The 22321-nt window shown below is 46.7% G+C and overlaps 1 protein-coding gene across 2 annotated transcripts in view; it reads left to right on the plus strand.

Moving 5' to 3' along the window:
* MYH11 (myosin heavy chain 11) overlaps positions 1 to 22321 on the plus strand; it is an 85842-nt gene that overhangs the window by 47132 nt on the left and 16389 nt on the right. For both annotated transcript variants that reach the window (XM_033166682.1, XM_033166683.1), the window contains 20 exons: positions 112 to 207; positions 919 to 1037; positions 1207 to 1359; positions 2750 to 2923; positions 4047 to 4220; positions 5765 to 5879; positions 5988 to 6181; positions 7249 to 7370; positions 8154 to 8223; positions 8648 to 8808; positions 11157 to 11265; positions 11883 to 12014; positions 13359 to 13565; positions 14704 to 14841; positions 16607 to 16902; positions 18334 to 18546; positions 19822 to 19966; positions 21342 to 21548; positions 21700 to 21804; positions 21906 to 22058. In XM_033166682.1, coding sequence (XP_033022573.1) covers positions 112 to 207; positions 919 to 1037; positions 1207 to 1359; positions 2750 to 2923; positions 4047 to 4220; positions 5765 to 5879; positions 5988 to 6181; positions 7249 to 7370; positions 8154 to 8223; positions 8648 to 8808; positions 11157 to 11265; positions 11883 to 12014; positions 13359 to 13565; positions 14704 to 14841; positions 16607 to 16902; positions 18334 to 18546; positions 19822 to 19966; positions 21342 to 21548; positions 21700 to 21804; positions 21906 to 22058 — 3083 coding nt within the window. The remainder of the gene's footprint in view (positions 1 to 111; positions 208 to 918; positions 1038 to 1206; positions 1360 to 2749; positions 2924 to 4046; positions 4221 to 5764; positions 5880 to 5987; positions 6182 to 7248; positions 7371 to 8153; positions 8224 to 8647; positions 8809 to 11156; positions 11266 to 11882; positions 12015 to 13358; positions 13566 to 14703; positions 14842 to 16606; positions 16903 to 18333; positions 18547 to 19821; positions 19967 to 21341; positions 21549 to 21699; positions 21805 to 21905; positions 22059 to 22321) is intronic.

Raw genomic sequence — 22321 nt, forward strand, 5'->3', positions numbered from 1 at the left:
AGTGTAAAACGGACCTTTCCATCAGACTGTGGTGTAGCTAAAACTCTTTTCTTGTATGAATCTGTGTATATGTTCAAGCTTCTTAAAGATGTCTCCTTTACACCCGCACAGCGATGCTGAGAGTCGTCTCATCCGTTCTCCAGCTTGGTAATATCGTCTTCAAGAAGGAGAGGAACACAGACCAAGCTTCAATGCCAGACAACACAGGTAGGACAGAGAACTGTGCAGCATTCAGATTTCTGCCCTCGTTGTGAGTCCCGCCCCCCCCCCCTTGCAAAAATGGACCATGTGCAGCTTACTAGCAGTCATGTGCACATGGCCAGTATCCAACAGCAGAAACTTGTATATCAATATTCAGCAGCAGCTGCTCATGGAAAACGAAACTCTGCCTTTCTGATAGTACATCTGACTTCTCTTACTTGTGACTCAAATGGGGGGGGAAGATGCTGTATGAAATAGTGGGTGCAGAAATCAGTCGGTTTTGGTTTCTCCACATTTCCCATCCCCCCTGTCTTAAATTCCTTTCTCCACATTTCTGCAGCGGTTTTGGTGTGGGGGGGGGTTTGTTTTTAAAGAACCCCCCTGAAAATTCGCCAGCATTTGGGTGAGAACTCTCCCTAACAAACACATTTTTGTATGGAGTTTTGACCGACCTACACATTTTCACAAACGGGTTTTCCTAATATAATGCATCTTGGTATATTGTTTTCACCAATATGTGCATTTTTTTTGTACACGTTGATTGGAGGGACTGCATTGCAAAATTCAGGGGACGGCGAATTTTGACGGGTAGTTGTGTTTTCGTCCCGTTTGGTCCGAAAAGTGCAAATTGGGTAGCTTCTCATTAAAATGCAACCAAAATTGAATTTCTCCATGGTCCCTAGTATAAAATGACATTTCAAATCTCTTCTATTCCAGCTGCACAAAAAGTGTGTCACCTTATGGGTATCAATGTGACAGATTTCACCCGGGCAATACTCACCCCAAGAATCAAGGTTGGACGAGATGTTGTTCAGAAAGCTCAGACCAAGGAACAGGTAATGGCCTTCTTTCTCTTGTTTCCTCAGTTCTGGTCATGCTCTCCAAAAAATCCGACACCCAGACAATGGAAATTTCCCCCAGACACCAATGATTGCCATGTAATAAAAGCTGGCTGTGGTTCCTTCATTTATTATGGTCTTGCTTCCGTTTTAACTTTTTCAACAGGCTGATTTTGCAATAGAGGCCTTAGCCAAAGCAACGTATGAACGCCTCTTCCTTTGGATTCTGAGCCGGGTGAACAAAGCCCTCGACAAGACCAAGAGGCAAGGAGCATCCTTCCTGGGAATCCTCGACATTGCTGGGTTTGAGATTTTTGAGGTATGCCCCCTTTATTCAGCCCAAGGTAACTCCAACAGCTGACCTCAATCAAGGCCAGCTCATTTTCTTGTGTTCCATGGTCAGTGCTAGATTTACATATAAGCTAAACAAGCTAAAGCTTAGGGCCCCACTCTCTTGGGGGCCCCCAAAAAATTTAAAGGGAAAAAACTGGATGTACATTTCCAAAATATAAGATAAAAAACAAATAAAACCTACATCCAGCAACAGTGTTTTGTGTTGTGTAGGCTCCTATGATGGAAGTAATGGGCCCCGCCTGCTAGCCTGCTCCCTAAAATATCACTGGTTTGCTCCTTTCTATATATAGGGTGCCTACATTCTGCATTTAGATACCTATTAGTTCCATAATTACCAGATAGCATATATTCAACACCAAAAACAGCAACAATTTGTTGTTGACAAAGGACTGCTGGACATATAAAGGGCCCCATTAACTTCAGTCGCTTAGGGCCTCATCAAACCTAAATCTGGCCCTGAATGTGGTCCAAGGCATTTTGCCACCTGAGGTGAAGGGCATGATGTATTGTCCCCAGTTTCCTGTACAGAAGCCAACTGGACTGGAGCTGAACCTTGTTCGATGCTGGTCCAATGGGGCAGCATCGTCTGCAGCAGATGATGGCGGTGGGCTTCACTCAGAGGGGGGCAGGCAGGCCGCTCTGCCCTCCAACACTTCACTGCCATCCTCCAGCAACCCTGAGGCGTGCGCCTCACTCTGCCTAATGATAGGGCTGGTCCTGTCCATACCGTTTGTGGGTTTATAAGCTTGTCAGTTTTATAAAGTTTATGAACTTGTAGGTTTATAGAGAGACAAGTAGTCCTTGTTTATTAAGGTTAAAAAGCCCCAAATGTTTTGGTCTTATCTTGATTTAAGAAGATTAACCCTGCATATGGCCGCTGCTTCACCCCTGCCTTCTCTCTGTTGGAGATTCATTCCCCGTGTCTGCTGTCATGGGATTATTATCTATCACATGACAGTGTTTTCATTTCACAGTGGGATGTGACAAAGACAGGAAGTTTGTGTTACTGTGTTTCCTGAAGAGGGACTATTGTCCTTTGTCCTTTCTCTTTGCTGTCTGATACTAGAGAGAGAGGGAGTCATGTTGCAGTGCTCCATTTATACATAAATAAAGTAGATTAGCCAAAATGCTGAGTTGCTGAGGTCTGTACGCAATTGCGCAAACACTGCGGATCCCTAAGTGTGCTGATGTTTCTTGGCATCAGTCATTGTGATGTTTGGGCTGAAGAAAGCTTTTGAAGCTCCCGAACGACAGACCAGGAGGGAGAGAACATGCCAGCTGGGCATGTGTCTCTGCCAGGGTCCTACTCATGTGTAGGAGATCCTAACACTCTCCACCCCCCCCACCCCCGGCAGGTCAATTCTTTTGAGCAGCTGTGCATCAATTACACCAACGAGAAGCTCCAGCAGCTCTTCAACCACACAATGTTCATCCTTGAGCAAGAAGAGTACCAGAGGGAGGGCATCGAGTGGAACTTCATTGATTTTGGACTGGATCTGCAGCCCTGCATTGAGCTGATCGAAAGACCAGTAAGATTGCTTTGTCTAGAACATCTGGTTGGCTAGTCACCCAATATAACCATCTTCAGAATTTCTTACAGTCTGGTCAGGCTTCTGGTCAGGTCTAAATTACATGAAGCAATTCATTAAGTTTAAACTATTGCATCAAGTGTGACTTGCTAAATTTCTCAGTATTGAATTCTGACTTCTTATTTTTAACATACACACAAAATGTATATACGGTAGTTTCCTTCAAGGTGCTTAAGGTGGGATACAAAGTTCTTACCCTCTCCCCATTTTGTCCTCACAACAGCCCTTTGAGGTAGGTTGGGCTAAGGAATGGTGCTGCTCTCCAGGCACTATTCCACCCCTCTAACCACTATACCACACTGACACCTTAGCATTGTATCACAGAGGATTGGCTACCCCTGGTATAATCCATCAATTGATCACTGGAAGCGTTTGGCAACCAGAGGCTAATTTTAATCAGTTATGGCAAACTTTCCAGAGCCATCTGTTTGGCAGTGGTGAGAACAGAATGCTGGACTAGATGGGCCTTTCGCCTGACCCAGGAGGGCTGCTCTTAATTTCCTAGGTTAATTTTTATCTCTGTGGCCACGAATTAACAGAAAACGAGTTTAAAGAGCAGCGCAGGGCTGTCTGCAAAAGGAGTATCTAAGAGCCCTATGCTGCTCTTTGAACCTCTAAAACTGGAGTTTCTAGGCCCAGTGTGGGCCTGTTTGAAAGCCCCTTTGCAAGCAACCCCACGCTGCTCTTTAACCACCCTAAAACCAGCTGGTTTAGGAGGTTCAAAGAGCAGTGCAGGGCTGTTTGCAAAAGGGCTTTCCAACAGCCCTGCGCTGCACTTTGAGGTCCCAAGAATCGGTCCTTCAAAGCGCAGCATCACCTGATATCATTAATGATAGATGGCGACGCTGCCCACCAGTCAAATTTGACCGGGCTTGAGGATACAATGATCTGTCCCCCCCAAGACTCCCCACTCCTCCTCTAAACAAATGAACACCATTTTCTTTCCAGCTCTTTACCAAATGGATACCAGCACGGCAGTAAATTTCAGCAGTCAACACCCAGTATGTTAGAAAGGTTTCTTCCGAGAGGTGATTTGATGGCGTTCTGTTCTTCTCCATTTCAGAATAACCCCCCTGGCGTCCTGGCTTTGCTGGATGAGGAGTGCTGGTTCCCCAAGGCCACGGACACCTCCTTCGTGGAGAAGTTGGGTAACGAACAAGGCAACCACCCCAAGTTCCAAAAGCAGAAGCAACTCAAGGACAAAACAGAGTTCTCTATCATCCATTACGCAGGAAAGGTAAGGAGCAGCACAGGGGCATCCGAATAGACAATTTCTTCCTTCCTTTTTTTAAAATAATTTTTTATTTATTCTTAATAAATGATACAAAAAATGAAAATATAATAAGCTAACATATACTGATACAAAAAGAAAAAAAATACATGTACCCCCTATACTACAAACACAAACCCTACATACCCCCATGACTTCCCTCTACCACTATTCGACTTCCTTTGGTTCAAATTTGAATATTGCCTCCCCCCCATATAATTTTTATTAATTTCTTTTTTAAAAAAAAAATATTTTTATTATTATTTTATACTACATTACTACAAAAAATAAAATATACATTCACATTCTTTTTCCAGTTTTGGCTATCATAGCCGTGACTTCCCTCAGACCTTCCACATGGCATTCAGAATTATATCTTAATATTATACTTCTTTGATCTACCATTGCTTACATTATCATAAGTCTCTTACTCACTCTATCTACCATAATTACAATAATATTTCTACACATTAACTACAAAGCTTCCTGAAGTCCTATTAGCGTATTCAACTGCGAATTATTTCTCAAATAGTTTGTAAACTTTAACCAGTCTTTGATGAATTTCTGGTCCCACTCTTCCCGTCATTTTGTCCGGTTCTGCATATTCCATTAATTTCACTGTCCACTCTTCTTTTGTCGGTATTTCTTCTTGTTTCCACCTTTGTGCTAGCAAAATCCTAGCTGCAGTCACTGCGTATTGGAAAAGTTTAACATCCTGTTTTTCAATGTCTGTACCTATAATACCTAGTAAAAAGGCTTCAGGTTTTTTAGCATATGGCAGCCCTACACATGCTGCACCCTCCCTGCCTGCAGGCTGAAGCACTCGGGGACAGCGCAAAGGGTTGGCATGGGCAGGCCATTGCTGTGGGCCCACCCCCCTACGATTCCCCTATACCTGCTCTTCCTCTTCACTGTTGCAACTTGCTTGTTCACCTACCTCTTGCTCTGGCCTGGAGGGTAATGAGCAAGCAAAGAACGGCAGAGGTGAGAAGGCGGAAGAGTCAGCTCCTGCTGCCTGCTTGCTCAATGACTCTGTCTGGTAGCAGTGATGGGGCAGAGGAGCATCCGCAGTTGGCAACAGTGGCAGAGAGGAGATAGACCAGGGGTCAGCAAAGCTTATCGGACATGGGCCAGATCACTCCTGTGGAGATCTTCCATGGGCCGGACTGGCGCACCGCGGCACCGGAAATTGCACCTGCGTACAAGCAATTTCTGGCATCTGGCCATGCGCAATAGCTATTTCCGGCGCAGTGCGTGGGGACTCGCTGAGCAGGTGGCTCAATTTGGGGGTGGCTCATGTACAGGTTAAGTGACCCTCATGGGCCGCTTACGGCCCATGGGCCTTAGGTTGCCAACCTCTGAGGTAGACTCACAGAGGGAAGGGCTGGGGGGAGCATCAATTTTTCGCATTTTACAGGGTGCCATATTACCCAGATCTGCCCCTGCTGGAATTTGCCATGTGACAACTTGCAGTGACTCACACATGCTGGGTTTTTTGTTTTTCCTGGAAGGTTAACTACAATGCCACCGCCTGGCTGACCAAGAACATGGATCCCTTGAACGACAACGTGACGTCCTTACTAAACCAATCCTCCGAGAAGTTTGTGGCAGATCTCTGGAAAGATGGTAAGGACATGAAGCATGCAACCCTGTCTATTGAGCATAGGCCGTTCTTCATGCCAAGCAGCTGCTGTGCCCCTAAAGGCTGAATTTATAGTCTCGGCTTTGTTTCAGTGGACCGCATCGTGGGGCTGGACCAGATGGCCAAGATGACGGAGAGTTCCCTCCCAAGTGCTTCCAAGACGAAGAAGGGCATGTTCCGGACAGTTGGGCAGCTATACAAGGAGCAGCTGACGAAGCTCATGACCACCTTGAGGAACACGAGCCCCAACTTTGTCCGCTGCATCATCCCGAATCATGAAAAAAGGGTGAGTACAGTCATACCTCATGTTACGTACGCTGCAAGATGCGTACGATCGGGTTATGCACCGTGGTGACCCAGAATGAGTTACTTCTGGGTTCTGCAGTTCGCGCATGCGCAAATGTGTCAAATGACATCACACGCATGCACAGAAGCACCGAATCACATCACGCGCATGCACAGATGCGGCACTTCATGATACGGACACCACGGGTTATGAACGGGGCTCTGGAACGGATCCCGTTTGTAACCAGAGGTACCACTGTACTCCGCCGGCACCGAGAGTGAGCACATCCACTCCTTTTCCAAGTACAGTGGTAGCTCGGTTTTCGAATGTACACTGGTACTTTGGTACTTGAACGGTCTGGCTCCCGAACAAATCAGCTCCTGAACGCTGCAAACCTGGAAGTGAGTGTTCCGGTTTGCGAATGTTTTTCGGAAGCCGAATGTCCGATGCGGCTTCTTGCTTGAGTGCAGGAAGCTCCTGCAGCCAATTGGAAGCCGTGCCTTGGTTTTCGAACAGTTTTGGGAGTCGGATGGACTCCCGGAATGGATTAAGTTTAAGAACCAAGGTACCGCTGTAATCCGTTCTGGAAGACCATTGGAGTTCTGAAACGTTTGAAAACCGAAAACTCAATAGCCAACAACTGGGCCTCAGGATCTTGCACTCAGCAGAAGCCGCATGGCATGTTCAACTTCTGAGGTGTGTACGAAAACCGAAGCATTTACTTCCGGGCTTACGGCATTCAAAAACCAAAATGTTCATCAACGGAGACATTCGAAAACAGAGGTTCCACTGTATTTGTTTATGCTTCAGAGAAGCCCCCATAGCAAGAAACTCAAACCACAACGCTAATATTAAACCAAATGATTTTCAAAATAGAAAAGATGGCAACTAGAAAGCAGCCATGTAATCTGCCAAAATAAAAATGAAACCTGAAGCCTAATAAAATAATAACAACAACAACAATTGTAAGGTTCTCGGTTAGTTGCCCATGAGTAATCGGCCGATTCCGTTGCTTCTTTTTAAATAGTTTTATTGGTGCAAACTATTTACGTCTCCCTGTTTTACAGTCCGGGAAGCTAGATGCTCACTTGGTCTTGGAGCAACTGAGGTGCAACGGTGTTTTGGAAGGGATCCGGATCTGTCGCCAGGGTTTCCCTAACAGAATCGTCTTCCAGGAATTCCGCCAGCGGTAAGAGGTTTGCAAGGAGCGATAGGGATTTTGCAGGGGGGGGGGAAATGTTGTGCAAGAGTCCCCCCAAATCAGGCCTGAGTCTAGGCATCTCAGTGACTGGGCTGCATGATTTGAACATGAGCAGGAGCAAGTTGCTTGGCTTACAGGAGCTACAGGAGTATGGATGGTCACAAAATGAAACTGTAGGCTCCAATTTACCAAGTTCATCTCTTTTGAAAGGAATGGGAATTGTGCAAGAGCACTGTTGCTATCAGTTTGTTCCATGGATCGGAGCTCAGGATTGTTATCGAAGGGTTTAAATAGGAATGAGCAAATCCGTCAGTTTTTATTTCCCTCAATTTCTCCTTCTTCCAGTTCGCCACGTTTTTACTTTTTTTTTTTACTTTATTAAGAATTCATCAGCATTTTAGTGTGCTTTTCTCCCAATTTACCCATTTTTGTCTAATATACTTTGATTAAATTTTTACCTAATCTGTATTTCTCTTATATCGGCTGGATATATGAATGGAGTTGCAAAACCCAAATTAGATAAATCGTAAGCTAATGGAAGAAGTAAATTAGCAGGGATTCTTCCCAAAAAATGTGCCAATAAATAAATAAATAAATATCGAAATATGGACATTAATAGATTCACGGATAAATTGTAATTCAGAAGCGAGAGAGACTATACATTTTATTCGATGGCACACAATTCATACCCGAGGATGGACATGATTTGGATCATGCCTATATTCAGATGTTGCAGAATTCAATGCTATTTTCAATATGCTTTGCCCATAGCTATGAAATTCTTGCTGCAAATGCCATTCCGAAAGGATTTATGGATGGAAAGCAAGCATGTATACTTATGGTGAGCAAAGCCTTTTCACCTTTTGCAATATGTCCCTGTTTGCATGACTCTTGTTTTCCTGTTCCACATTCCAACATGACCAGACTTCCTTTCACCTCTCTTCTTCCTTCTTTTTCTCTGCATTCCAGGGTTTCCCTTAAGATGTTTTATTTTCTCCACTGCGGACCAATTCTGTGTTTTGGGACGTATCTTTTAAATACACCCCGTATTCCAGAATTCATTTATACAGTGGTGCTCTAATGCTGTATTAATAAATACATGCCATTTAAGAAAATACACACTGAGTTGCTCTGCAGCCTCCCCCAGATGATCCGATTATTGAACATTCGTCCTGATTCGCTTACACAAAGCTTCCGTGGATTGTTAGCTTATATCTGGTTTTTAATCGAACATTACAAGTTGGTGTCTCCTCCCTCCCCTATAGATCAAAGCCTTGGAACTTGACCCCAACCTGTACAGGATCGGGCAGAGCAAGATCTTCTTCAGAACCGGCGTCTTGGCTCATTTGGAGGAGGAGAGGGACCTGAAGATCACAGACGTCATCATTACTTTCCAGGCTCAATCCCGAGGCTACCTGGCAAGAAAGTACGGTTGTTTCCCAAGGGGCAACCCAAAAAAAGGGGGGAGCTTAAGATGGGTGGTAGGTGTGGAATCAGAAGCATCAAGCATGGTCACTCCCACAAGTGGTGTGACTTTGCTGGACCAGGTGCCCTGTGTAATGGGCCCTCCGAAAGGACAGAGAGCTTTTGAACAGCTCATGCAAGCGAGCCAGTCTGCAAGGAGCAGGGCATTGTTAGAAGGGAGAGTCTGCAAAACTACCAGGCTCCTCCCACTTCAGCTCCTGCTCCAGGGCAGACTATTTGCAAAATGCATTTGCAGACTCCTGATGGGTGTGTTCCTGTAACCAGAAGTCCCAAGTCAAGTCCCCTTTACTGGTCATTTTGCTGATCAAAATTGCCCTTCCCTATACGAAGCTGGGTAGGGTGTTTTACATGGATGATTAAGGGTTGTATTCAGTGCTAGTCATCTTCAGAGCAGACCCACTGAAATGAATGGGCATTGGCCCATTAATTTGGGGAGTTTCCTTTGAGCAGGACTGCATTGGACACAATGCTAAGACTGCCCCATGCCAACATATTTTGTGAGGGTATAATATATCTGGCGTCCACGTGTCGTACCAGTTGCTACTTGCAGATGGCTGGCTGGTTGTTTGTCAAACTCTTGGTTATCGTTGCTGCTATGATTCACTTTCCACAATATAATAAGAAACATTTTAAAAATAAAAAAAAAACTGTTAAAAGCAGCACAGAAAATAACAGCAATTGAACTGAAAATGAAAGCAGGCACTCGTTGCAGACACCTATCCATCCAGCTGGGAAAACTTGCTGCAGCAAAAATGTCTGCAGCTGTTTCCAAAAAGTGAAGACAGTGCCTGTCATATATCTCAATAGGGATGCTGTTCCACAAAACAGGGGCAGCCACACCAAAAGTCCTGTTCCGAGTTACTGCAGAGCAGGTTTCTGAGGTCTTTGGAACTTGCAGGATAAATTATCCCAACCTGCAGACTTCAGTGCCCTATTGGTTATGTAGCGGGTAGCGAGGTCTTTCAAGTAATCTAAAGGTAAAGGTAAAGGGACCCCTGACCATTAGGTCCAGTCGCAGACGACTTTGGGGTTGCGGCGCTCATCTTGCGTTACTGTCCAAGGGAGCCGGCGTACAGCTTCCGGGTCACGTGGCCAGCATGACTAAGCTGCTTCTGGCAAACCAGAGCAGCACACGGAAACGCCGTTTACCTTCCCGCTGGAGTGGTACCTATTTATCTACTTGCACTTTGATGTGCTTTCGAACTGCTAGGTTGGCAGGAGCAGGGATCAAGCAACGGGAGCTCACCCCGTCACGGGGATTCGAACCGCCGACCTTCTGATCAGCAAGCCCTAGGCTCTGTGGTTTAACCCACAGCGCCACCTGCGTCCCCTCAAGTAACCTGGATCTGAGCTTTATCTGTTAGTACCTGAAACCTTGAACTTGGCCGTCTAGTGAAGGGGCACCCAGGGCGAATCCTGTAAACGAGGTGTTCTATGCTGCAGTGCTGGGTGCTGCCTTAAAATATGGTCCATCACCTCTTGAGGCAGTCAATTCTGGCTTGGCCTAGTATTTTGCTGTGCAAAGCATTAAGTATCTTCTGCCCCCCCCCCAAACCATCCAGCTGCTGTCCTAGTGAGGTTCCCTTTCCTCTAAAAAACACACACACAAATACAGGTCTTGCCGGATAAATTGCAGGTGACATACAGGTGTCTGGAAAATGGTGCTCATATTTTTACAGGCAAGCCATGTGCAACTGTGACAGCTGCTTTGTGCTTTAATAAATATATTCAGTGGAACCTTGGTTTTTGAACGTAATCAGTTCCGGAAGAACGTTTGAGTTCTGAAACATTTGAAAACCGAGGTGCGATTTCCCATATAAAGTAACGCAAAATGGATTAATCGGTTCCAGGCCTTTAAAATCAACCCCTAAAACAGCAACTTGACATAATTTTTTACTATCTAATGATACTATCTAATGTTGTTCTGTTAACAATTCTCTTGGCTTTGCAGCTTGTATCCATTTCACTCAGCACTGGGTTCCACACAGTCACAAAATCAAATTGGTTGTAAGAGATCTCCAAATAAACCAAAATAAAACCAAAAAAATCTAGCCCAAATAAGCCCAAATATCACCTCCGTGACGCGCAGGTGCCCTGCTAGGCCTTGGGATCTTGCATTCAGCAGAAGCTCCTGAGATTAGCGGAAGCTGCGTCACACGTTCGGGTTCTGAGAAACGTTCGAAAACCGAAGCATTTACTTCCGGGTTTGCGACGTTCGGAAACCGAAATGTATGTCAGCGGATGAGTTCAAAAACTGAGGTTTGACTGTGTATTTCTCTTTCTGACCAGGGCTTTTGCCAAGAGGCAGCAGCAGTTAACCGCCATGAAGGTCATCCAAAGGAATTGTGCCGCTTACCTGAAGCTGAGGAACTGGCAGTGGTGGAGACTCTTCACCAAAGTAGGTGCCTTCCTGGGCTGCCCCCATTGGAGCTGCATCTTCCTGGCAGCAGGCGACAGAACCGCGAGACAAGTGTAAAATACTCAAGCAAGAGTTTTATTTACAACCCTGAAAACATAAAAGCATGTGGGTGTTGTTCTCCTCGGCAGGCAAATTCAAACTGCAACTTCTCCTCCTTTTGTACTCATCGCCAGTTGTATCTAATCAGCCCAGAAGCCCAGAACTCGCACCCAGAACTCACAGAAGCAGTTCTTAAAAGTTACAACCATCTTTTCTGTTTCTTTGCAGAAAGTGACTCCTAACAGCCCCTTGCTGGGGCTGCCCTCGCCAAGTGCTCTAGAACATAGCTGTCAACTTTTCCCTTTTTTTGCGAGGAATCCTATTCGGAATAAGGGGATTTCCCTTTTAAAAAAGGGAAAAGTTGACAGCTATGCTCTAGAACAGCCTTCCTCCAAAAGGCTGCTCTCTGAGGACTATAGCCCTCCCAGCCTGCTCCCATTAAAAGGTTCCCTGGAGGAGAGGCTAGGAAAGGCAGGCTGTGTTCTTTTTCGGGTGTTTGTGTGGAGGGGTCAGGCAGGGTGTTTCCTGAAGTGACCGTAGAAATTCTCGGCTTTCAGGTGAAGCCGCTGCTACAGGTCACCCGCCAAGAGGAAGAGATGCAGGCGAAAGATGAAGAGCTCAAGTCGGTGAAGGAAAGGCAGATCAAGGCCGAGAGCGAATTGAAAGAACTGGAACAAAAGCACAGCCAGGTGAGCTTGCAGGGTTTCTTTCTTTCTTTCTTTTTTATAAAGAATTTATTAGTTTTCCACATTAAACAACAATCACAATAAATCACACAGACACGACAAATACAATAAAAAACTAAAAATAAAAAATAAACATTTAAAAGAAAGAAAACTTATACATACCTAAAACACGAACACTGGAACAATATAGGCTTAATGTTAAAATCTAGTTTCAAATCTTATATGGGGACTTCCCCCGTTCTCTCAACTGCATTCAATACTAATTTACTTTAGTAACTTTGTAACTATTTTCCCATCATTCATCATTATTCTTATTACAATTTCAAATAACTAACTTATCTCATATATCTTATTGCTGCATTTATTAACATAAATCTTTCATAAACATTAATTCTAATATACCATTTTTACCTAACATCTTATAACTAAAGCCACTTGTATACACTGATTCTGCTTCAAATAGAGTTTGCAGGGTTTCTTGACCTTTCAACCCAAAGGGCCCGGATCCTTCCTTGCCAGGTTAGGTGCTCACATCATCAAAGTTTTGGAAGGGACCCCGAGTGTCATCTAGTCCAACCCACTGCAATGTAGGAATCTCAGCTAAAGCACCCTCTGCTTAAAAACCTCCAGGGAGGGAGAGTCCATTGCCTCTCGAGAGAGACAGTGCCACTGTTGAACGGCTCCTAGCATCATAAAGTTCTTCCAGGTATTTAGTGAGAATCTCCTTTCTTGTAACTGGAAGTCATTGGTTCTGACCCTACCCTCCGGAGTAGGAGAAAACAAGCTTGCTCCATCTTCCTTGGGACAGCCCTTTGGATATTTGAAGGTGGCTAACATACCTGCTCTCAGTCTCCTCTTATCCAGGCTAAACAAACCCGACTCCCTAGGCTGTCCATCATAAGGCTTGGTTTGCAGGCCTTTGGTTTTCTTGGCCACCCTCCTTTGCGCCCATTCTAGCTTATCAATATCCTTCTTAAATTGTGGTCCCCAGAACTGGTGCTGCTCCAGGACAGGCAAATGCAAGCAGAGGTTCGAATCAAGACGATGGATTGAACCTTTCACACCTGCGCTGATTTCAGCCCAGTTGTGGTGTGATGGCTTTTGAGATCAAGGAGCCATTTTTGGCTATTCCTGGATAGCCATTTTCAAGCAAGATAGTGCCCTGAGGCTTCCAAAATTGCACTGATTTCAACCACTTCTTTCAAAACTCCGCTAATTTCCCCCCATCCCTTCAAATTCCTGAGCAACGCTGGGTGCATGACTGCCAGTTCGGGATAAAACGAGTTCGCCCTCGGGTAAAGAAACCACTTTGCCCGAATTTTAACATTTGCTGTTGTCCTTTGCCAGCTGTCTGAAGAAAAGAACCAGCTTCAGGAGCAGCTCCAGGCCGAGACAGAGCTCTACGCAGAAGCTGAGGAGATGCGTATCCGACTGGCTGCCAAGAAGCAGGAGCTGGAGGAGATCCTCCATGAGATGGAGGCCAGGATCGAGGAGGAGGAAGAACGCGGGCAGCAGCTGCAGGCCGAGAAGAAGAAGATGCAGCAGCAAATGCTGGTACCCAAGCTTATAATTTATTATCATCAGCATCATTTATATATTTATTTATATCACACCGTTTCCCCTTTCCAAGAAGCTCAAGGGTGGTATACATGGACCTCCCCTCCTCATTTAATCCCCCACAACAACCCTGTGAGGTAGGTTAGGTTGAGAGGCAGCCTCCCCACAGCTGCCTAAGTCCCTCCTCTCCACGTTCTCTCCCCCCCCCAAGCAATTGGAGACTGGGCCTGCTCATTGCCAACCTCTGCCCTTTTCATGCCTCTTCTGGTTCTGGGAGACGTGGGGAGGGGTGAGTTTGTAGTGACTGAATTGAGCAGGGATTTGAACCCTGGTCTCTCCCAGGTCCTAGTCTGGCACTCTAACCATTATACCACCACTGGGTTCTCATCCTGGGAGATCAGAGGGAGACTTAAAAGCATTGCTCCAAAGAAATGGGCTTGGCTGGAGAATGGAGAGGAAGAGCGGGCTGCTGAGGGGCAGGGAAGGGAGAGATGTAGAAACTTTAAAGGTAAAGGTAAAGGGACCCCTGACCGTTAGGTCCAGTCATGGACGACTTTGGGGTTGTGGTGCTCATCTCGCGTTACTGGCCGAGGGAGCCGGCGTACAGCTTCCGGGTCATGTGGCCAGCATGACTAAGCCGCTTCTGGCGAACCAGAGCAGCGCACGGAAACGCCGTTTACCTTCCCGCCGGAGCGGTACCTATTTATCTACTTGCAAAGTTGAAATTGTTAATTTGGGGTTCTCATCAGCTGTACGCCACAATCATCACAATTATAACAAATAAAGGCTTGACATATCTCGCTTTGCATGTCATGAGTCTATCTCATATGTTAGTTTCACCTTTTAAGTTGAATTACTGAAAGAAATGAACCTTCCAAGATATTCTAATTTTTCGAGTTTCATCTGTGTATATATATATATATAGAGAGAGAGAGGGGGGGGGGGAGGGAGAGGGAGAGGGAGAGAGGATTACATATTGAGGGGGGCACCCTAATATTTTCAATGCAATCCAGCCCCAATTGCCATACATTTCACATGCTTGCTTAAAATATCTGCAGAAGCAAATGAATACATAATCTTAACACACGCACCCCCCCTTTTTTTTACCACCCACCTCCCATGAACCCCCAAACAGGAACTTGAGGATCAGCTGGAAGAAGAGGAAGCTGCCAGACAGAAGCTGCAGCTGGAGAAAGTAACCGCGGAGGCCAAGATCAAAAAGATGGAGGACGATATCCTGGTGATGGACGATCAGAACAACAAACTCACCAAGGTCCGTGCTGCTGAGCAAACCATGCCCTGTTCTTCAAAGCCAGTGCAAAGGCAGCAGTGAGGGAAAGACCCGCTGCAATCCTAAGCAACCCCTCTCGGCTGCCGAGAGGGGCAGAGGGTGCCCTCTTGGTGGCTCTGCCAGCCACGGAAACATGGGGGCTGGCAGACTGGGAGAGGGCATTCTCCATGGCAGCTCCCAAAACGTGGAACTCCCTCCCCGCAGAGGCTCGCCAAGCACCTTCATTACAAAGAGCTGTATCCAGCTAAAAGGTTCTGCAAGTGCAAGCACTCTGGGCTGCCCAGCTGAACTCTTCCCTGTGAACCTCCTAAATTTGTAGAGGGTTCCCCCCCCCAACCTTTGATAGAAGATTTAGGGGGGGGGAGGAGAAGGCGGCGATGTTCTGTCGCACAGCCAGAAGTACGGATTCGTTGAATACCCCTCATAGTTCCCGCCCTTTGCTGAAGAAGCTCCTCTTTGGCATTTGACGATTAAGACTTGCGTGTCGTTTTTGCCAGCGCACCTCCGCTGTCGCACACAATGTTCTTTGGTTTGATTGAAATGGGGATTTTAACCTTGTGCGATACGTCTGGCTGCAACCCACCCTGGGATCTTGTGGTGAAGGGAAGGCGAGTGAGACAATATCTTAAATAAAGGACTAATGGATGGATAGAGGCATCCATGTCTGGGTAGACTTGCCTAAACAAAATGGTTTTAAGCAGGCACTGAAGAGTGCAGTGGAAGTGGCTACCTGATGTCAATAGGCAGGGAGTTCAACAGTACAGTGATGCCTTGTTTTGGGTCCGGGATCTGTTCCGGAGCCCCAGACACTCAACGAAAGGGATGCTTGACAAAGCACCGCTCTGCGCATGTGCGTGGGGTGGTTTGCACTTCTGTGCATGCGCGAAGTGCGATTTAGCGCTTCTGTGCATGCATGAGAGGCAAACCCGGAAGTAACCTGTTCTGGTACTTCTGGGTTTGCTGCAGACGTTCGCTAAAATGGATGCTCGATGGGGCACACATTCGTGGAGGTCTTACTGTATCTCACAAATGCAGAACGAGTAATATTTAGCAATGCCAGTTTTTTTTCTTAGTAAGTTCATGCAAACTACCGTATTTTTCGCTCCATAGGGCGCACCGGACCATAGGGCGCACCTCGTTTTTAGAGGAGGAAACAAGGAAAAAAATATTTTTCTGGTTTTCCTCCTCTAAAAGCTCTGTTTTTTTGAGGATCAACTAAAAGTTTTGCAGCTTTTTTTGCTAAGGGGGAAAAGCAAAGCTCCTTTTGCAAAGGGAGAAAAGCAAAGAGGGAAAAGCCCCGTTTTTATGGGGTTCAACTCACATTTCTGCAGCTTCTGAAGGAAAGGGAGCCTTTTTCTACAGTGTCCAGACAGATAATCTAATCAGCCAGTCACATGTCGCTGGGGAAACAAACAATCTCCCTCTGCAGCACATTCAACAAAGGAGGGCGGGGCTGAAAGGGAGCCGGGGACTCTTATCTCTCTCCCAATCTCTTGCTGATCAGCTGCTGAGCGGGGTCCTTTCAACACCCCCTTTTCTCTTTGTAAAATAAAAAGCACGATCCTCTTTTGGCACCTGGGCAATTCGGCTCCAGGGACCACCATTTGCTCCATAAGACGCACAGATATTTCCCCTTACTTTTTAGGAGGAAAAAGGTGCGTGTTATGGAGCAAAAAATACGGTAAATGCAATTCCAGATTTATTTATTTTTTGTCATTGTGCCTCCCTTTCTTCTTCTTCTTCATAGGAAAGGAAACTTCTCGAGGAGAGGATAAGCGACTTGACCACCAACCTTGCAGAAGAGGAAGAGAAAGCCAAGAACCTGACCAAGCTGAAGAACAAGCACGAGTCGATGATCTCGGAACTGGAAGTCCGCCTGAAGAAAGAAGAGAAGTGCCGGCAAGAACTGGAGAAGATGAAAAGGAAGCTGGAGGGCGACTCGAGCGACCTCCACGAGCAGATCGCCGATCTCCAAGCCCAGATTGCGGAGCTGAAGATGCAGCTGGCCAAAAAGGAAGAGGAGCTCCAGGCAGCCCTGGCCAGGTGGGGACAAGTCCCTGAGGCACCCCAGCTGACGGCTGCTAATTTAGGACTGAACGGATTTGCTAAAGAGCTGGCAATGTTGCTAGTGGGACACCGTCCTCTCTGCTGAAACCACTGCATGCTTCTGTTACCCTCCTGGGGAAAGCCAAAAAACGAGCCCCCAGGAGCGTGATTCACACTCCTGCAATAGCCCAGTGGTAGCGGAGCACCTAGAAAGTCCCAGGTTAGATCGCTGGTGTCTGTAGTTAAACCTGGGGTGGGAAATATTTTATTCATCCCAAAGGCCACATTGTCAGGAGCAAGCCAGCAGTAAACCACACCGTGCAAGCTGGAGTTAGCCCTTTACAGTGGTACCTGTATGGTGCCAGTGTGGTGTAGTGGTTAAGAGCGGTAGACTCGTTATCTGGTGAACTGGGTTCGCGTCTCCACTCCTCCACATGCAGCTGCTGGGTGACCTTGGGCTAGTCACACTTCTCTGAAGTCTCTCAGCCCCACTCGCCTCACAGAGTGTTTGTTGTGGGGGAGGAAGGGAAAGGAGAATGTTAGCCGCTTTGAGACTCCTTCGGGTAGTGAAAAGCGGGATATCAAATCCAAACTCTTCTTCTTCTTCTTCTTCTTCTTCTTCTACCTTGGTTCTCAAACTTAATCCGTTCTGGAAGTCCGTTCCAAAACCAAAGCGTTCCAAAACCAAGGCGCGCTTTCCCATAGAAAGTAATACAAAATGGATTAATCTGTTCCAGACTTCTGAAAACAACCCCAAAAATAGCAATTTTATCATGGATTTTACTAGGTAACGAGACCATCGATCCATAAAATGAAAGCAATAAGCAACGTACTGCAGTCACACATTCAATCAGTCAGTAGCTGAACTGGGTTCCACACAGTCACAAAAACAAAACAAAAAGAGCGGCAAAAACAAAAACGCAAAATAAGTAACAAAAACAGACAGACTTCAGCGTAACACTCAAAACGGAGCACGTTCAGCTTCCGAAAAAAGTTCGCAAACTGGAACACTTAGTTCCAGGTTTGCAGTGTTCGGGTTCCAAGTTGTTTGAGTACCAAGGCGTTTGAGAACCAAGGTACCACTGTATTAGCAAAAACATGTTCTGCACAGGAGTGTCGGGCCTAATGAACACAGCAACTCATCTCTGGTAGGTCTTGCCCCATTAATCAGTTGCCAAGACTAATCCCTGCCTCTCCACGTTCAACCCCCCACCCCCCCAGCAATTGGAGACTGGGCCTGCACATTGCCAACCTCTTCTCTTCCCTTTTCATGCCTCTTCTTGTTCTGGGAGACACGTGGGAGTTTGTAGTGACCGGATTGAGCAACCTGTGCCTTAATGACAAACTATATCTGCCGCTAAGTAAGTTGGTTCCTTTATTATTATTTTTGTTTTAAAAAAAAGTCTTCTAAAAATCCCATCCTCCCAGGCTTGAAGACGAAACGGGCCAGAAAAACAACGCCCTGAAGAAAATCCGCGAGCTGGAAGCGCACATCTCCGACCTCCAGGAGGACCTGGATTCTGAGCGAGCCGCAAGGAACAAAGCCGAGAAGCAGAAGCGGGACTTGGGCGAGGAGCTGGAGGCTCTCAAGACAGAGCTGGAAGACACCCTGGACAGCACTGCCACCCAGCAGGAGCTCAGGTTAGGACGGAAGAGGAGCGGCCAGTGGACGCCATCCCTGCAGTGGATGGGGTGCTGCCCCGCCAAGTTCAGTCTGCCTTCTGCCAGCTCACCATAATTATTATTATTATTAATAATAATAATAATAATAATAATAATTTTATTACTAATACCCCGCCCATCCAGCTGGGTTTCCAACAGAATATTAAAAACAAGGAGAAGGGGACGACAGAGGATGAGATGGTTGGACAGTGTTCTCGAAGCTACTAACATGAGTTTGGCCAAACTGCGGGAGGCAGTGAAGGATAGGCGTGCCTGGCGTGCTCTGGTCCATGGGGTCACGAAGAGTCGGACACGACTGAACGACTGAACAACAACATTAGAAACACAATAAAACATCAAACATTAAAACTTCCCAAAACAGGGCTGCCTTCAGATGTCTTCTAAAAGTCAGATAGCTGTTTATTTCCTTGACATCTGATGCGTTCCACAGGGTGGGTGCCACTACCGAGAAGGCCCTCTGCCTGGTTCCCTGTAACCTCACTTCTCTCTATGAGGGAACCGCCAGAAGGCCCTCGGAGCTGGACCTCAGTGTCCGGGCAGAACGATGGGGGTGGAGACGCTCCTTCAGGTATACCAGGCCAAGGCCGTTTAGGGCTTTAAAGGTCAACATCAACACTTTGAATTGTGCTCGGAAACGTACTGGGAGCCAATGTAGGTCTTTCAGGACCGGTGTTATGTGTTCTCAGCGGCCGCTCCCAGTCACCAGTCTAGCTGCCGCGTTCTGGATTAATTGCAGTTTCCGGGTCACCTTCAAATGTAGCCCCACGTTGAGTACGATGCAGTAGTCCAAGCGGGAGATAACCAGAGCATGCCCCACTCTGGTGAGACAGTCCGTGGGCAGGTAGGGTCTCATCCTGCATACCAGATGGAGCTGGTAGACAGCTGCCCTGGACACAGAATTGACCTGCGCCTCCATGAACAAGCTGTGAGTCCAAAGTGACTCACCTTTATTTACGAAAGCATTCTAGGAGCAAAGTGAGACCAGCGACATGTATAGCTGGGTGGAGCTTCTGAGGGCCACATAGAAGGGACTTGAGGGCCGCGTATGGTTCTTCCTCCATGCAATAGGGTGCAAGAGCACTTCAAATCCTCTTTAAATTTCCTGGAATGCATTTGCAACGTCCCAGCGACGGCAGAGCCGGCTGTATCCCCAAATAATGTGGTTTGGGATGGCAAAAGACGAATAAGGACCCCCCCCCCCCAAAAAAAACACGCCTGTGCTGTTGTTTTCAGAGCAAAGCGTGAGCAGGAGGTCACCATCTTGAAGAGAGCTCTGGACGAGGAGACCCGCACCCACGAGGCTCAGGTCCAGGAAATGAGGCAGAAACACACGCAGGCCGTGGAGGAGCTCACGGAGCAGCTGGAACAATTCAAACGGGTAACAAGCCAGCGTGCGAATATATAAATAAATGCAGGGCATTGCTTTGGGGGGTGGCTGTGCCCTTTCAGAGCCAGAATTTGCGAACCGCTGGGACTCCTATGAGGAGACTAGAACTCGGGGCCACCCGATGCAGCGGAGGTCACGCCCGTGCTGTGCATTTCAAAGCACCCTTTTATACTAGAGTGGTTTAGCAATCAACCCTTTCCCTCCCATGGAACTCTGGGAATTGTAGTTCTGTGAGGGGTGTGGGTGGGCGTCTCCTAACAACTCTCAGCACCCGCTGCAAATCTAGGCATTCTGGGCATAGTTTTATAAATGCAGAAGTGGCCTGAATGTTGCAAAATTCAGGACAGGCAGAATGAATAGGCAGACATAATTCCTAAGTGTTTTCTGGTCACAGGTTTGATAACAACATAATCTACGCATGCTTTAGTTTACCTTACCCTGCACATTTTTGTCTCAAGTGTGAGAGTTAATGATATTGGATGTCAAAGAGTAAAAAATAATTAAAAAGCTGCTGCTGACATATTATTTCCATACCCTTTCTTATAATCCCCAGGAAGGTTAGAACAATTTAAAGCACAATACAGTAGTACCTCGGGTTATAGACGCTTCAGGTTACAGACTCCGCTAACCCAGAAATAACGCTTCAGGTTAAGAACTTTACCTCAGGATGAGAACAGAAATTGTGCGGCGGCAGTGGGAGGCCCCATTAGCTAAAGTGGTACCTCAGGTTAAGAACAGTTTCAGGTTAAGAACGGAACTACAGAACGAATTAAATTCTTAACCTGAGGTACCACTGTACAGTCGTTCCTTGGTTATTGAACAGTATCCGTTCCAGAAGTCTCTTCGACTTCTGAAAATGTTTGAAAACCAACGCATGGCTTCCAATTGGCTGCAGGAGCTTCCCGCACTCAAGCAGAAGCCGTGGAAGCCGCATCGTACATTCGGCTTCCGAAAAATGTTAGCAAACCCGAACACTCACTTCCGGGTTCGCGGTGTTCAAACATTCGAGTCACATGGCATTCCGGAACCAAGATATGACTGTATTTAAACAGTCTAAAGCAAACCCCGGTCACAAGAATAGGACGGGTCCCCAAAACATTCATAAAATCATAGAAGCAGAGAATTGTAGCATTTGAAAGGACCCCTGCAAGAATCCTGCCCACAGGACGGGATTGAACCACCAACCTTCTGCTTTATAGCCAGACGCACTGACCCGGTGTGTCAAAGGTCAGATTAAAGACGTGTGATCGGATGGCGGTGAAATTGACCAATACAAGAGATCAATGGCTGCCACACTGCTGGGAGACTTGTCAACTCTGGGTCCCTTCTTGCGTACGTAAACGCCGAATGTCCTCTGTGCTTTCAGGCCAAAGTGAACCTGGACAAGACCAAGCAGACTCTGGAGAAGGACAACGCCGACCTGAGCATCGAGGTCCGGTCGCTCAACCAGGCCAAGCAGGAGGTGGAGAACAAGAAGAAGAAGCTGGAAGTGCAGCTGCAGGAGCTGCAGTCCAGGTTTTCAGACGGGGAGCGGGTCCGGACAGAACTGAACGAAAAAGTCCACAAGCTGCAGGTGACAAAGCAGTGTCCCTTTTTCATTTCTGCAAATTATTATTATTATTATTATTATTATTATTATTATTATTATTATTTATTTATTTATTTCCTGTGAGAAGAGTGTGGATCCAAACACTGCTTTGTTTTGATCTTCCTCTCCCTTCCAGGTGGAGGTTGAGAACGTGACAGGGCTACTGAACGAAGCAGAGAGCAAGACCATCAAGTTGACGAAGGACGTGGCGACTCTGGGGTCTCAGCTGCAGGACACTCAGGTAAGTACCACCGCAAAGCCAAAACTGAGGCTTTCAGGGAGGTTCTTGGGGGAAGACACACCAGCAAAGTCTTCTGCTTTCTTGCCGCCCCCCCCCCGCAGGAGCTGCTCCAGGAGGAGACCCGCCAGAAGCTCAACTTGTCCACAAAGCTTCGCCAGATGGAGGACGAGAAGAACAGCATCCAGGACCAGCTGGATGAAGAGATGGAAGCGAAGCAGAACCTGGAGAGGCACATTTCAACGTTGACCGTGCAGGTTCTGACCATTGCTGATAATTGCGATTGAATTTATCCCCTTTGGGCGTTAAAGACCAAAACAGAACCCTTTTGGTTTCTTACCCGCTGTGCGGCAGGCTGTTTTAAATTCCCATTTTCCAGACTGAAAGATCATGGCTCACTGCCCAGAAAACCCAAGGCAAGGTTGGGCTCACATTCACGTCGCCCACAGCCTAAGCTCTGGGTACGCGCCCCTGACGACAACTCCCAGGATCCATGACTTTGATCATGCTCTCAGGGATA

Source organism: Lacerta agilis, chromosome 13 (genome assembly GCF_009819535.1).
Source record: "Lacerta agilis isolate rLacAgi1 chromosome 13, rLacAgi1.pri, whole genome shotgun sequence".
Lineage (NCBI taxonomy): Eukaryota > Metazoa > Chordata > Lepidosauria > Squamata > Lacertidae > Lacerta > Lacerta agilis.